Raw genomic sequence first — 17,010 nt, 5'->3', positions numbered from 1 at the left:
AATGGACTCAAACCTGTATTAAGCACCCTTAAAGAGGGCTATTGTTATAAGAAAAATATGGTTTTAAATGGTACGTCCTAAATTCAAAGGAATACGGTAACCATTTTTTCTGTCTTTTATCCGTAATCAATAAAATAACAGTGCTCTCTTGTAAAGGAAGAGAGAAAACGTGGAAAAACAACATGTCCTCCCTAGGTGACAGAATTAAAGTTATTAAACTTGTAAAGACAGTAAGAAAAACTGATGAAAAATTCAGCACTAGAAAAACACAGATTATTATTATTATTATTTATTTCTTAGCAGACGCCCTTATCCAGGGCGACTTACAATTGTTACAAGATATCACATTATACATTATTTCACATACAATTACCCATTTATACAGTTGGGTTTTTACTGGAGCAATCTAGGTAAAGTACCTTGCTCAAGGGTACAACAGCAGTGTCCCCCCACCAGGGATTGAACCCACGACCCTCCGGTCAAGAGTCCAGAACCCTAACGACTACTCTACACTGCTGCCCTATACAGCATTTTGAAACAGAAAGAACTAGGGCTTGAAGTTTTAGGTTTTTATTTTTTTTTTACCGTGTTTTGAGCCGATTCAATATCTTAATGAAACTATTAATTACTAAACAAGGTTGCTTCTTTTTACCTTGATGTCCTGACTGACATGCTGGTTGTTTCACCTTCTTCATTATTCGAACACAAGAGCAAGCAATGACATTAATCACTTCCCCCAGATGCTACTTTAACATTTCTTTCTCGCACTTGCCTGGGAACAAGGTAGCTTCCAATGTGTCAGTTTCGTGTTGTGTTGTTCTTTCTCGCTAATTTAACAGAATGTTCTCATAATTAGGATGTAGCGGCTTAACACTCAAAGGCAAACCGTTAAAAGGAAAATAAACACCGAAAAATTCAAGCCATACTTATAAAAGTATGAAAGCAATGTGCGCGGTAATTGAAAAAGATCTTATGCTTATGCTGGCGTTGGATGCAATGAATCAATACGTACCTGAAAGGCAGACAGGCATTGAAATTTGCAAAGGATTTGAAACATTTTGTGTGACCTAAGACAGACAAGCATTCATTACTTTCACAAAATTATTTGTTTTTTAAATGCATTATCTAAATGAATGTTATTAAATTACATACTTCCTTTTGTTATTACATCTTCTTCTATGGTAATCAGAAAGAATATGCGATTTGTATGGTAATGCATGATGATGTATTTAGATGAGCATCCAGCTCAGAATAATGAGATGCGCTGTATTCACATGGTATTTACTAAAGGACGTTAATTTTAGTGCATGCATTAAAGTGATCATTTATTAGTGCATATGGTAACCAGGCTTTAACCACTGATCAGAGCTATTAAACCTATTTTTCCGGGCTGAAAACTAGCAGTTCGATTCTTTTTACTGACTTGATTCATTTGATTAATTCATTTTAGTTAATCAATTCAACAGATGTGTTAGTTTGATTCACAAATGCAAAATAAATACATTTTGCTGAATTACCTGGTTATAAAAGTTGTTTGAACGAAAAAAGTCCACAAATTATAATTGATTGTCTAGGTCAGAGGTGTCAAACTTATCTGGCAACAAGGGCCATTTAAGTTAAGGTTGTTCACACCGTGAAAAAAAAAAAGTTATACATCATAATTAGGGCTTCTGATTTTCGGTTTTAACCGATAAAACCAAATAAAACACCCCCGATACAAAAAAAAATGAAATCGGTGGATAGCCAATAAACACCGGAAGAAACCAGAAAAACAGTGGAAACGGTTAATCAATTCACGTTGACTTTACCCTATTCCCATTAAAAAATAAAACCTACTACAAAAATAATAATAAATACATATCCCAGTGCTGCTGGGCAATGTCCCGCCTTCCTGACTTGCATCTATCATTGATTCGTTCTCAATACTTTAAACCCGCCCCAACTACTGAATGACAGCACATTCCTACATTTCTATTGGAGACTCCGCTTGCAAGATTTAAAACGAGATTACAATCAGGATGGAGGCTTGTTAGCGGGATTTCAAGCTGTATTACAGTTAAGATACAGAGGATTTAAAACAGAATTGTGGCGAAATGTACAAAAATGGCTACACACAAAAACCCCAGAAGAATGTGCCCGTGACCATAGGGATTTCGTTGTGGAAGACAGCAATGGAAAGAAGGTACAATTTAAGTTACTACTATACATATTTTAACAAAAAAAACCCCAAAAAACCCCAAAAATGCTCAAGCATTTTGGAAAGTAACCGAAAACACTAATTTCATACAGTATATCAAAAACAAAAGCCCTGAAAAAAAGATTTACATAAAACTCTAAAATTACCCCCACTGCACGATTCCTAGTCATCAATAAGTATGCAGTCACTGTTTAAATTAATTAATCAACATATTACTTAATTTTTCCTTTCCTGTGGTTGTGTCATTAAACTTAAAAGCTCTTCAATAACATTAAAGTTAATATTACCTGCCATTTTGGTAAAACGCTCAGCAACCGTGTTACGAGACAGACTGACGTTAGAAAAAATGTCTATTTTTTCAGGGCATACATCATCAGCTGTTTTAAGCATGCACCTTCTGAAAAAGGTTTGGCAGCACATATGCAATCCCTTTGCTAACAATAAAATTGGCATCCACAGCACTTTCATTTTTTCTTTGGCAAGAACACCTTTCGGAGGACGTGTATTCCAGCCTCTGTTTCCTGAGTCGCAGGGGGTTGCAGTGGTGAACAGGGATACAAATAACAATTGGAATTTAGATTACGTTTGTTTGATACAAGGAAATCTAACCAAACAGGGTGTACACTAAGTGCATTTCATTACCGGTGCCAATGTTTATCCTCCCTTCCCTCCTGCCAGCACCACCACTGCCGGAGTGCCAAGTGGCTGCAGGTCTGGAGGAGCCAGCATTTCTGCTGTCAGCATTGCCACTGCCAGCGTTGCCACTGCTTGCTACAGGTCTGAAGGAAACAGCATTTCCGCTACCAGAGTGCCCCACACCGCTGTTAGCATTGCCGCTGCCAGCGTTGCCACTAGCAGCATTTTTCGCTGCCGGAATGCCTCGCCCCGGTGTCAGCATTGGGGACACACCGGCAGAAGAAGGAGGAGGTGAGGAGGCTACCACCACAGCTATGATCACCAACCTGCCCATAAGGATCCACATGGGGAAAAAGGAACATGAGGAGAGGAGGTTGGTGTTTTAGGGGGGAGGTATGTGTATGTGTTGGTGTTGGGAATATTGGGTTGGCAGGGAGTTCAATTGCTCCCTGTCAAAACACGTGGGAATGTGGCTGGAGCCGACAAGTGATAATGGGTGTATACAATAGGTATTTACAGGTGGTAATTAGTAATGGTAGAGTTGATGTTGGTGAGAGGTGGAGGTTTTTCATGTTCCGTACTGTCTCGTCCCGTCTGTTTGTTTACATTTCCATGAGTGTTTTGTAGACCTTTTATTTTAGCCACCGTGCCATTTGGTTTTGTTAATGTGTTTTTGTTCGTTGTCTGTTCTGCGTTTGTTATTATTAAACGTGCGCATTAGCGTTTCACTGCAACTTCTGTGTCTGAGTCTCCCTTCCTGGTAAATAACAGGCCAGTGATGATGTCCTGTCACAGTAACGTTGGGAAAGTTTTTGTTAAGCCACTTGTGCATTCATTTTAACTAACTCAGTAGAACACTACATTAAAGCACTAGCCTTTAAACTCTGGAAGGCTGGGATTGAAGCTGGCGTAGGTCCCAACTTCATCACAGAACCTCAACACGCAAGTGGGCACAGTTGACATGGGGCATACTTTGTAAACAGTCTCAATAAGAAATGTCAAGTTTTGGACGGACATAGTGACTGTACTCATCCCTCACTCCCCTTAGAGTTTGCACCCCCCAGGAGAGAGTATCCCTGCACTGTGAGATAGAAAGTAATGCAATTTATAGTGCTACAATTCAAGCACCTTTCATGAGCTCCAAAATCCATCAAAACAATTAAATAGAAAGACAGACCCCACTATAAACTTAATGTTGCATTGCACTCCATTTACATGGGATAATTAACTCAAAGATAATTAAAATAAACCTCCTAAACTGACAAAACTGAGGTCAACATGTTAAGTTTTCAGGTTTCTGTGTTGATTCTCTGACACCCTTGCTTGCTTAGCAACCTGCTCCCTTTTCTCTTTTTTTTCCTGAGTCATGTGCTAAAGCAAGATAACAAACCCTCTCAAGCTCTCATCACTGAAGCGATTCAATTTTTTTCTCCTTCATTCAAATCAGCCTAGGCTTACAATCCTGCCTTTTCACAGACGAGAGAAAACCATAATTGATAGAGTGATGCAAGAAGCATTCAGGTAATGAATCACTAACTTGAATGTCAGCAAATATGACAGGCCTTGCATGAACCCCCACAATTTTGATTTCTTTCTGTATGAATGCTATGCAATTTGTTAAATTCTGCTGAAGTGCCCTGTCTGGATTAATCTATACTAGGGGTATATTCCAGTCTTGCAAGGCCACTCCAGGTTAAACAGGCAGTACGAAATAATTAACTACCTTGGAAGGAAAGTTAATTGGTTCAATTAAACAGTCCCCATACAGTACAATAAGATCAAAATTAAGGTTTAGACATTTTAGAGCATTTGTATTTAGATACACAAATGTTTTTACAGCTATTTGATTTTTTTTTTTAGATGCTTATTAAGGTGCCAATAATTTTGGATCACCAAGAAGGAAGCTGTGCCTCATAACTAACCATTTATGTACATACAGGATTAAAGTGTAGAACATTCAACATTCTTTTCCACAATAACAAAATGATTGGCCCTTTGGCTCAATTTCCTTATTTTGCTTTCCTAGAACTGTTCAGCAGTGTGTGGAAAAACATGTTCATCTGGTCACTATTGATGATGTCTCTGATTCTCTTCAAGGCAAATCATTTTTAATGTAACAACAAAAAACTTCCTTGCATATAAGTTTATTATTTTCCTATGCTTCTTTCAACTCTGCACTGTATTATGACTAACAAGAAAGACTAAAGAGAGAGTGGAGGACAACTTTTAAAAGAAGTCACTGCAAGTTGGAGATTTCACCTCTGAAGTATGGAATTAAATATGGTTACCATGGTGACCCAGAAATGTACTTACCACAGATCTTAAGCCATTATCCAAAAGCAGCTTCAGAGAGTTTTCATAGCAGTTTGCTAGAAGTTCCTTTTGAGTCTTTCCAATATAGCCTCGTGCTATAGGACCCACCGTATGGATGACATCTGTTTGAGACAATAAAGATGTCCAAACGTTAATATTTATTTCCAGCACACAACATAAATCATATTCCAGTCCTATTAATAACCACAACATTTGCCATGAAAAGGTGTCAATTTACTGTTTGTTACATATTGTACATTACCCAACCTGTATTGGTATATCCTGTGACAAATAATTTCTAGTATAGAAGCAGTGGTGGAGTTTGTCCCGCGGTGGCCTTATGCAAAGCTTGATTCCGGAGCCCCTAGTCCCTATTCTTACCAGTAATACTACGATACCATGACTTTCAAATAGGGCAACAATTACACTATTGAATGTATTGCATTTTTTTTTTTTTTAATATAAAAATTTAGTCGTTGCCAATTATTTTTATTATTTTCTCCCAATTTGGAATGGCCAATTATTTTATTATGCTCAGCTCACCGCCACCACCCCTGCGCTGATTCGGGAGGGCAAAGACAAACACACACTGTCCTCCGAAGCGTGTGCCGTCAGCCGACCGCTTTTTTTTTTTCACTGCGGACTCACCATGCAGCTACCCAAGAGCTACAGCATCGGAGGACAACGCAGCTCTCGGGCAGCTTACAGGAAAGCCCGCAGGTGCCCGGCCAGACTACAGGGGTCGACGGCGCGCGGTGAGCCGAGGACACCCTGGCCGACCTAACCCTCCCTCCCCCAGGGTGGCGCTCGGCCAATTGAGCTCCCGGGAGCTCCCGTCCTCGGTCGGCAAAGGAATAGCCTAGACTCGAACTCGCGATGTCCAGACTATAGGGCGCATCCTGCACTCTACGCAAGTGCTTTTACTGGATGCGCCACTCGGGAGCCCCGAATGTATTGCATTTTAATACAGCAATCGCAAAAAAAAAAAAAAAACACTCAGTTACAAATTAACCTTTCATGCTTTTGCAGCGACAAAGTCTGCAATAATATCCGAATAATCCAGTTCTGGCGCACGATTGATATCTGCCCTAGTCCAATCAAACGTTCCTGCGACATTGTAGAAAGTAAATAGTTTATTAATGTCATGTTCAGGCAAGAAAACCTTCTCTCCCCTGACACAGCTGTGACAGGCACAGTCAAAAGTAGACGCAAGGCAGTACTGAGGTTAGGATACAGATCCAGCACATTTTCCTTGTAGATGTAGTCGAGCATCACAAGAGGCGAGGACGATACAACGGCTGGAAATGCATTTATTTGAATTTGTTTCCAGGTTCATTCAGATACCAGCTACACGTGCATTCCCCTCAAGTGTGCAGCACTGACGGCACGTGCAAGCACTTTGTTTGTAGTGTGTCAGAATGAGTTCATTTTTAAATGTCTTGCCATGATTATGCGGCACATACTGAAATAAAATTGCACACAGCTTTAAACCCCTATAATGCATTGTTATGGTTTGTGCCGTGAATATCAGCATGTTTTTTTGTTGTGTCACGACATTAGGGGCCCCTTGCTGCCTCGGGGCCCCATGCAGTTGCATGGGTTGCATGTGCCTAAAACTGCTACTGTATAGAAGAGGTATGTTTTTGTCAATTTGGTTAGTCTGTATGACAGATTTGACTGTATAACTGTATATAAAGTGAAGATTTTCCAATTGTCCATATAGTTCAGTATCTAACATGCTGTGACTGCATATACAGTATTACTCTCCAAAACACATTGGAGGTTTGCTGGTGGGTAGCCCCCATTCCTTTCCCACTATATTATAACTTTCACCAATCAATACTTTTGGAACATTAAGCATTTAAGCTCCCTTGCATGCAACTAAAATATAGACAATTAGAGAAAAACTACAAAACAAACACTGCATCGCAGTTTACACAAACAAAACAAAACTAGAAGGTAAAAAACATAATCTATAAAATAATATTATGGGTCAGAATATATTACCACATAAAAATATGTCTCTCGTTAGTTATGAACTAGCAATAAACTTGTGCATTATGGCTCAAAACTAACTTGACACATATTATTTTGTGGTATATTCGGGCCATATATTTCTCCCTCCCTCTCTCTCTCTACTGTATATATATATATTCTCTGCATATAAAAATGTGGACACTGGGAAGTTAAAGGCTGGTATTAAAGGAAACATTAACATAAAATGAAAAACTAAATTGGAATGTATCATCACAATGGGACAATAGCAGGTTTTTTTTTTTATAATCCTTTCACAAGATTAATACATTCATTATGTTAATGAAATGGCAATTCAGATAGAAAATCAATTACAAGTTTATTTTATCCAATCTATTCAAGTATTCATAACTCTCATTCTCCCCCTGCATAGTAATGCGCCACCCTGTCAATCATTGTTTGACTTGTATTAATTATACGGAACCAACAATTTCACTCAATTTAACTGAATCATAAGAGTGATGGCAATAAAATAAAAGAACTATTGATCAATTAAAAAAATATAATGTGGTTATTTTACAACATTCAGCATTGTCGTCTTATGGCATTCCTGCAACTAGATATTAAAAGCTCAACTGACAAGTAAATTGATTTGTCCTAATAATACTGTAGTTCTACAGCACTTCCCCTGAATGTATCAGTATTTTCTATTTACAGCTGGCATTTATATCATAAAATGCTGTCTATTTACCTTTTAGACAGGGGCATCACTTACTAAGGGCTGGGGGGGGGGGGGGGGGGGGGGGGGGACTATTAATATTGCTTATGTCCAGGTACAATTATTTATACATGCTCCAAAGAAAAGGTACCTAAATCTGAAAACAAGATGGAGGCTCATGTGTAGGGCTGTGCTGTGACCCTATTTCAATTTTAGATTCTTGTCATTTCTTTAAATACCGGATTTCTTAAAAAAAGAAAAAATGGTATTCTTGCAGAATATAATTTAAACACCAAAAAAAGTGTGGTGTCGCATTGCACTGGTTTTAGAATGGTACTGGAATGCATAGCTACCAGAATGCATGCAGAGTGGACATTTTGAAAAGAGCTTTATAACAGACTTTAAAGTTCTAAGTGTAAAAAGTTGTCTGGATGTTAACAATGAAAAGAAAAATGACATGTACGTTATTTAAACAGTTGTAGCAACATGTGGGGATGTGTAACAACTATATTTTTTGGAACCCTGCCGCTTACTTTTTAAGGTACACACAGTGAAATGAACCCAGATGATTATAGTACATGGATTTTTCAATTTGTTTTCAGAAGACAAATAGCTTGTATATAATGAGGGAGAAAAAACAAATTAACAAACAAAAAGAACCATCAGTTTGTTAGTTCCACCACACATGTTTTGCCATGGAATTGTGTCTTGAACCACTCTATAACCTTGCAATTTCAAAACAGCCATTTTTTCATTTCTGCTTCAGTGCTACCATATGAGTTATACAGCCTTCATGATTGTGTTTAGTTTATGCTATATATATATATATATATATATATATATATTTTTTTTTTTTTTTTTAAACTTTTTTTTCATATTATGTATATATATATATATATATATATATATATATACACACACTGTATCAAATGCAAAATTATTATTATTATTATTATTATTATTATTATTTTTAATTGTTTCTGTATCCACTTCAGCGAGCTTTCTGATTACCAGTCTGCTTATTTTTCAATCTCTGACCCCAGATTTAGAACCTCGAACCTCTCAGTATTCACCAGGGAATGCAACTCAAATGCTTTGATAAAATGAAAAATAACAACAATATATTCCATATGAATGCTTTTTTCTAAATACTTCATGTAAAGGTGTAATTTGAAAATGCTTTATTAATGGTTACAAATAATGAATAATCTCTTATTTTCTGGATAAATCCATATAAAAAGCTCAGGTTATAAATATTTATTATCAGTTATTTTGATTCATGCACCAGGTTGTTTTAGCTCTATAAATCATGCTTTATATTAAAGATTGATAAGTCATGTTTTATGTATTTGTATATTTAATACAGGAAATAATCTTTTAAGCATTTATAAATTATTAATAACATTTGTATATAAAAAAAGGAAACCTTAACAGATATGCATTTCCCCCTTCTTATTTGCAGAGTTAAAGCACCAACCTTTCCCAGTTCAAGGTTTTACACCCACTTCCCTGCATCAGAGTAAGCAGGAGAGGCCAAGTCCCTCCTAACTGGAGCTAACAGGGTCTCAATTCAAACAAGTCTGATCTCAGTCTTCTGTTGATGGAAATCACTGACAGGCTTAATATCAAATTGATTTTAACTCTGTCGGTAGTACTAGACTACAGGGCATGTTATTATGTTGTATTAACTGGATATTTACCAATGGACCTTGCTTTTTTTTACAGTTTTCCACCATTAATTAGCTTGGACGAGCAGAAAGCATTGGGATTTATACCATGTTATTCCCGTGTTAGTGCTATCACTTGGTCTCGTAGATGATGGAACATGGCATTTTTACACTACAGTGTTAATGAGAACCACCAGTTCAGCAGGCATTTTCCCAGAAGAGATAACTAACAAAGACAGTCATTGATGCAGTAGCTGTCTGGAGATTGTGATTTTTATCCTTTCTTGTAAAAGAATACCCCCTGACACATTACATTAAACACTGACTGGGGTTTCAAATGATAATTTTTCTCTTAATAGTAAATACTATAGTATATATAAAGTTAAACCTTTCCTACTATGAAACCAATGTAGCTTACATAGGTCTATTAACCTGGAAAAGCTTGGTAAACTTTTCAAATGTAAACTCACAGGCCCTGGCCCATAACACAAATCATTTCACTGATGTGTTGACCAATTTAATGTCCCCTATTTGCACGATATGAAATTGCTGATGCAGCCCAAAGGTTTGGAGTAATACTGGAGATATTCAGAACTGTATGGTACCATATTTATTAATGTGGCCTAAAAAAAAATCCTGTTTATATGTTCCAAAGTTTGTCATGTTAAATTTGTGTTCCCCATATTCAGAAAACATTGAAAATATAATGTCCTATTCTGAACCGCACATTTAGCCACTGCTGTTCTGTACCCAACTCATTGGACATAACATGTTCATATTAAAAAATAAATGCAGTGTTCCTTCTGATGATACTGTAAGTCTCACAGCATTTTATTTTGTAATATGGATGGTCTTTTTTTATATATGCATGAACCAATTGAAGCAAACACTGTTACGAAGCAAAGGTTCATGTGGTTCATTTGAACCACTAGGTCACGTGACCCATAAACAGTGTTTAGCAGTAGCTGATAGGAAGGAAACTTTTTTTTTTGTTGTTGTTTACCCAATACATACTCTTTTTGTCAACAGTGCTCAGCGTGGTGTTTCGGTCAAGCGGAAAGGAATTATTATTATTATTATTATTATTATTATTATTATTATTATTATTATTATTATTTTCTTAAATCAAGATTCTGCTTTTTGTTTTCTATTTCATAAACATTTACATTTTTTTTCAAATTAACAACAAAAAAGCATTAAGTATGTACAAACAGAGCTCTTTATGAACATTATTGGTAAAAAAAAATCCTCCAATCTATTATAAGTATATAAAGGATACAAAGTAAACAATTTATTTAAAAATGGAAACAGCAGGGATTTGAACCCGCTATTTTCCATCTCTCTACTTTAGAGCTAGAGCTATACTACAAGAATCTGTTTGTAAGCATGAAATACCATTTTGCACAATACAGTTGCTGAAATCTTATCAAATTACATCGTCTTATTTCAAGCAAGAAGAGCTTGTTTTTGATTGGACAACACTTTTATATTTCTAGCATGATTATTTAAGAAAGTTGTATTGGTTAATCACATGTTTGGTTGATATGTAAAATAAATATTCCAGGCAATTAAAAAAAAAACAAAAAAAAAACAGCTGATCTCTGTCTTTAGAAAAAGCACCGAAATGTTCCTTTGCACTGAAACGATTGTTTAAATTATAGATGACCAATTAACCGAGAAAATTAAAAATGCAATTGCTTGATGGTGTATGTCAAAAGTGTATGAAATGTCACTATATAAGACATTGCCTTCTCCGAGCATTAGTGCTATTGTCCACTTTACTAAATGCCTTCTCTCTGGAGATAGGGGGCTGTCTTTACTCTCAATGTACTGAGTTGTGCAGATCTACCAAGAGATGGCACTAAAGAGCATGAAGTGCTTCATGTGCTTCAGCTCAGTGAATCTTTTTGCAAACAAATGATTCAGAGGGTTCAGTGGTTCAGGAGTCTTCACTTTTCCCATCAATGGAGACAGTACAGTAGTTTTTTTTGTTTTTTTTAATTTAGTAGTCGCCAATTATTTTTATTATTATTTTCTCCCAATTTAAAATATTCAATTTTTTTTTTTTTAGGCTCAGCTCACCGCTACCACCCCAACACTGACTCAGGAGGGAGAAGACGAACACACATTGTCCTCCGAAATGTGTGCCGTCAGCTGACCGCTTCTTTTCACACTGCAGACTCACCATACAGCCACCAGAGCTACAGTGTCGGAGGACAACGCAGCTCTCGGGCAGCTTACAGGCAAGCCCACAGGCACCCGGCCAGACTACAGGGGTCACTGGTGCGTGGTGAGCCAATTGTGCGCCGCCCCCTGGGAGCTCCCATCCACAGTCAGCAGTAGAATAGTCTGGAGTCGAACCGGCGACCTCCAGGCTATAGGGCGCATCCTGCACTCCATGCGGAGCACCTTTACCGGATGAGCCACTCGGGATCTTCTGCGCACTTTTAATAAACACAACAAACAAAACACGGGCCCAAAATAAAGGTTTTAAACAAAACTCCCAAAAACTCTTCAAAACACACAAAACAAAACAGCACCCAAGCACAGCTATCCCAGTGAACACTTTCTTTTCTCTCTCTTCTCTCCACATTCCATGTCCACATTCCACACTTCAATCAAACATCAATCACTCAATTAATCACTTAACAATTAAACACAATTTCCATCACCAGACACTCAAACACACGTACACACATCCTCCCCCTAATCTCTCGCAATTATATATATAATGATATTGAGGCCCCACAAACTATGCCATTTATTTCTTAGACAGATTCTTAGAAACACAAAAGTAACAATAACTAAATTGGTTTACAACATAGGCCTTGTATTGGCCTTTAGGTAGCTTTTACTCTATGGCAGGGCTTAAGCATTTTTGAATGAAGGCCTTATTTTTATTTTTTTCTTGGTGCTGCCACCCCTCTTCTGTCCGCCTGCCCACCACCATAGCGAAAATTATACATATTATATCAGAAACTCAGAAATCAAACAATGAAGTGAACAGTGAAGTGTTTGCCAAAATTACAGTACATCTTAACCTGTCATGTCACCCCACGCATAGAACACCAGACCTAATTCTAATGTTAACATTTTTAAAAATAAATAAATAATCAAAGACTACACACTGAGGACGAGGTTCATTTGCAGTGCCAACAAAGGTAATTCCAATTTCCATGTAACTTTCTTTTACAAACATCTTGGTTTTTAGACAATAATGCACCTGTACAATCGTTTGGTCTTTTTCCACGCAGCAGAAACAGATTAATTTATGTACAATGTGACAAGAACACAACTGTCACTGATTTTTAAACACAAAATTGCCTCTCAATGGGTCTCTGTATTATTATGCATGGTTTTCCAGACTATCATAAGTAAAACAGCCAAAAAATTGCAAGATTGTAAAATTGACATTGACTTATTTGTAAAATGTTATTTTGAAAATGATTTTTATTGCTATAATTACTGTGTTATTAGAACACTCACTGCGCCCTCCTAGAATGTTTGACACGCCATCCCCAGTTTAGAACGCTGCTCTATTGTAAAACTCTATGGAGTCTTGCCAGCCCCCAATCCTATGTCATTTTGTTGTAATTTGATATTTAACAATGGTCCTTGCTTTAACACAGTAATTACTGTGTGATTACAAGAAAAATGCCCTTTTGAACATAGTGCTGTTACCTGATGTAATTACATAGTAAAATCTTCGCACTGTATTACAGTATAGTAACAGGGGCTCCCGAGTGGCGCATCCAGTAAAGGCGCTCCGCGCGGAGTGCAGGATGTGCCCTATAGCCTGGAGATCGCAGGTTCGAATCCAGGCTATGTCACAGCTGACCGTGACCGGGAGTTCCTAGGGGGCGGTGCACAATTGACTGAGCGCTGCCCGGGTAGGGAGGGCTTAGGTCGGCAGGGGAATCCACGGCTCACCGCGCATCAGCGACCCCTGTGGCCGATAGGGCGCCTGTGGCTCTGCAGCGGAGCCGCCAGATCTGTGTTGTCCTCCGGCACTATAGGTCTGGTGGCATTGCTGTGGATCTGCAGTGCGAAAAATGACGGCTTGGCAGGAGCACGTTTCGGAGGACGCGTATTCCAGCCTCCGTTTCCCGAGAGCGGTGAGCCGGGGATACAGATAATAATTGGGCATGCTAAATTGGGGTGAAAATCGGGGTAAAATAATTGGCGACGACTAAATTAAAAAAAAAAAAAAACAGTATAGTAAAAGGCCATTTCAGTGCCAAATGTTTTGGGGTCCTTTTGTAGGGGCTAGCTAGTGGGGTTGCAAGTCATTGAAGCAGGGCTAAAGCAAAAGCTATTACTCTATGGCAGGACATCTGATGAAAACATTTTTTCCCCACTGGTACATTATTATTATCATTGATCAGATAAAAATGCACAGCTTCTATGTTGTTTTTAGCGAAGAAGTTCAGTTTAAACACTACACGTAGGTTGTAACTCGACAATTTTTTTTCTTTCACTTGTGTTTTTTCTCCCCATTGAACTTCCTGCTGGCCTCGACGTGCTTGATAAAACACTGAAAGCACAGCTCAAGTTAGTGAAATACCTACTGCAAATACTTTATTATTCCCTGAAACTATCAGGCACAACTCCGAGTTGTGTCAGCCCTGGCCAGAGCAATCACTTTCAATTTCCAGCTTCATTAGCAGGCATGGAGGCTATCCCGCATCTATCAGGAAAGTTAATAAGTAAGCAGATCGTAAGGTTAACATGCCAGCATTTATTATTAAGAATCTAATAGAGGGCACGGCAGGGGTTATAGAAAAGGGATTTCAGAGACTTGGTTACTGGGTACACCTGGGCTCATTTGTGCTCTGCTGGAGGGAAATGATCAAAAGACAAAAACTGTAAATTACAGTGTTTTTAAATTAAGTACTACTTGCTGCTTTATTTCTACTTTTTATCCAGATGCAACTCTTGTCAGTGTCATTGCTATAAATTAAAATTTGTAGGGCACCAAGGCCACTAAACTTTAGTCAAGACCAAAGTGTAGGATGTTGTGTAATTTTGCTTAGGATTCATATATAAAGCTAATTATTAGCCACAGAAAGAAACAGCAAAGTTTAACTTAATAATAAAACAAATGTGTTGAGAAAATGCAGGTTTCTTTTTTTTTTTTTTTTTGGCAAAAGCTGCCTCTGTACATTTTTTATTGTATGAACTGTCCTGTGTGGTTACTGGCTTGCTGTCATGAGGGTAACTTTTGTGCCCACTGAGTGAGAAAATAAGTTTTTTGGCAAGCTACCTCCGTACAGTTTTAGTTTTATGGTCTGTCTATAACAGTGGTCCTCAAAGTAATTTGAGCACGGGCATAAATTGATCTTACTTGGCTCTTTGCGGGCACGCTGACTATTGCTATATATATATATATATATATATATATATATCAAGAGTTTTAGTGGGAGTTATTCTTGGCTTGCTCTGATAAGGCCAAGTCTCAGGCAATAATTGTGCATGCTGCGCTTATTCTTTAAATAATTTATATAAAATACGCAATGCAAATATTTTTAAATAGCATGTTTACACAGATAACCATGAATAAACTAAAAGAGGATAGATAGTGTCTCGCTTTGTTTCAATTTGGCAAATTTGACAACACTACTCTGTTTTAAAGAGTGCTCATCTCCAGTACAATTATTCAAAGACAGTGGATTCGTAACTAAATCTACTACAGTGTTTCCCTTGTCTGGTGAAATTGAAATATATATAGGGAGAGAAAATTTAATTCTAAATACTGAAATGTATTATTTTTCTCAATAACAGTCGGCGAAATTCAGTGCTTACCTGGCATATTAACATACCGCCTCTGCTCATGAATGATTGGACTGCTGTCAGATCTTTCACTTTCCCATTGGCTATTCACTCGCCTTCAATTTTCATGCAGAATACCGAGAACGGCCTCTGCTTGCTTATGATTGGACAGATGCGTAAAACTTGGCAGACATTTGACTCTCCTATTGGTTAAACTTCCTGTCAGTACCTGCAACTGAAACAGACACAGTTTATGTCCCACTCAGCTAACTTATGATTGGGCTACCACAGTGAAAATGCAGATATTCAATTGGTTGATCGTATCACAGAGGCCCTTCAGGAAAAAAAAAATATATGTCGAGTACGTACAAGCACAGCATAAGCAAGCAGCACCGTCAACAGACTGCTGTGACGCTTTTGTTGGTAAACGTGTTTAAAGCTTTATTTATTTTCCCATGCTACGACCCGCCAGAAATGTGTTCATGATCCATAATCTAAGAACAGCTGCCGCAGGCACGATGGCCTGGCTTTGCGGGCACGAATTTGCCCGCAGGCACCACTTTGAGGACCACTGGTCTATAATAACCAGTTCCTCCGCCCCCACTTCTCCAATACAGCTACTTTTTTACATTGAGTGCCTCCTCTGCACAATCTGTTCTGATGATAATTTCGCTGTTCGGAGGAACACAGCTGTCGTTACCGAGACTGCACAGGGAGCATTTCAGCATATGGCAGACAGGGTAGCCATGCACCGTGAGGCAATGAGATCCCTCACCGGGAAATTAAACCTCCCCTCCGGCAATGCGGCCCACCCAACAAACAGCAGCCTAGATTTGAGCCTGCAAGTTCGTAGCTTCCTGCGCTGAAGACACTGGCTTTTACATCTATGCCACGGGACCATTTTGGTCAATTTTAATAACATATATTCTACACAGTTTAAAACTCAGAAATATTGTTTCCACGTGTAACGTAGAAAATGCTGAGGCGCTGTGTTGCATTTATGGAGGAACTGAAAAAACATGAACTTTGAAATTTTAATTTCCTTATTTTTACCACAACTAAACTAAAACGGTAGGAAATAATATTCTACATTGTATTACAATGTTTATTATCATAAGATGGACAAACAATGATAATAAACATTAACTCAATGTAGATTATTATTTCCTACCGTTTTAGTTTAGTTGTGGTAAAAATAAGGAAATTAAAAGTTACAGTAAATATATATATATATATATATATATATATATATATATATATATATATATATATATATAAAACCTGAAAGAAAATCACTTGAAGGTAAGTATCTTAAACATTTTTAAACTACTGACCTGAAAGTTTCAGGACTCTTCTGAGATGGCATTATTACGTGCATGTGCTTCAAATATGAGTGGGCTATTTTTTAGTGCTAGAGAAGATGTACAGTAGGTTTTCCACGCACTATGGTTCCTAAGATGAGTCATCTGTTTATGACACATCTTATTTTCTTTCTTTTATGACAGCTCAATAAAGGACTTTGTTGTATGCCAATGCCACAGAGAAATATATAATAAGCATCTTTAATTGGCCATGTGGATGTTTAATATTACCACAGCAATAAACCAGATGCCTATTTTGTATTTGAATTAACACTTGATAAATTGGACCAGTGTTCATTCACAAGTGATATTAAAAGGTGAGTAATGTAGCTGAATGTCATTCTCACCACAGCCTGCTATAGCAACTGCTATATA

General features: G+C 37.7%; 1 protein-coding gene across 9 annotated transcripts in view; it reads right to left on the bottom strand.

Annotated features, from left to right (window-relative positions):
* LOC117402985 (ADP-ribose glycohydrolase MACROD1-like) overlaps positions 1-17,010 on the bottom strand; it is a 921,538-nt gene that overhangs the window by 307,668 nt on the left and 596,860 nt on the right. For all 9 annotated transcript variants that reach the window (XM_059024414.1, XM_059024412.1, XM_059024413.1 and 6 more), the window contains one exon: positions 5,147-5,268. In XM_059024414.1, the coding sequence (XP_058880397.1) occupies positions 5,147-5,268 (122 nt within the window). The remainder of the gene's footprint in view (positions 1-5,146; positions 5,269-17,010) is intronic.

Source organism: Acipenser ruthenus, chromosome 5 (assembly GCF_902713425.1).
Source record: "Acipenser ruthenus chromosome 5, fAciRut3.2 maternal haplotype, whole genome shotgun sequence".
In the NCBI taxonomy this organism is placed as follows: Eukaryota; Metazoa; Chordata; class Actinopteri; order Acipenseriformes; family Acipenseridae; genus Acipenser; species Acipenser ruthenus.
The sequence above is the reverse complement of the archived record's forward strand: the minus strand, read 5'-3'. Positions and strand labels throughout refer to the sequence as shown.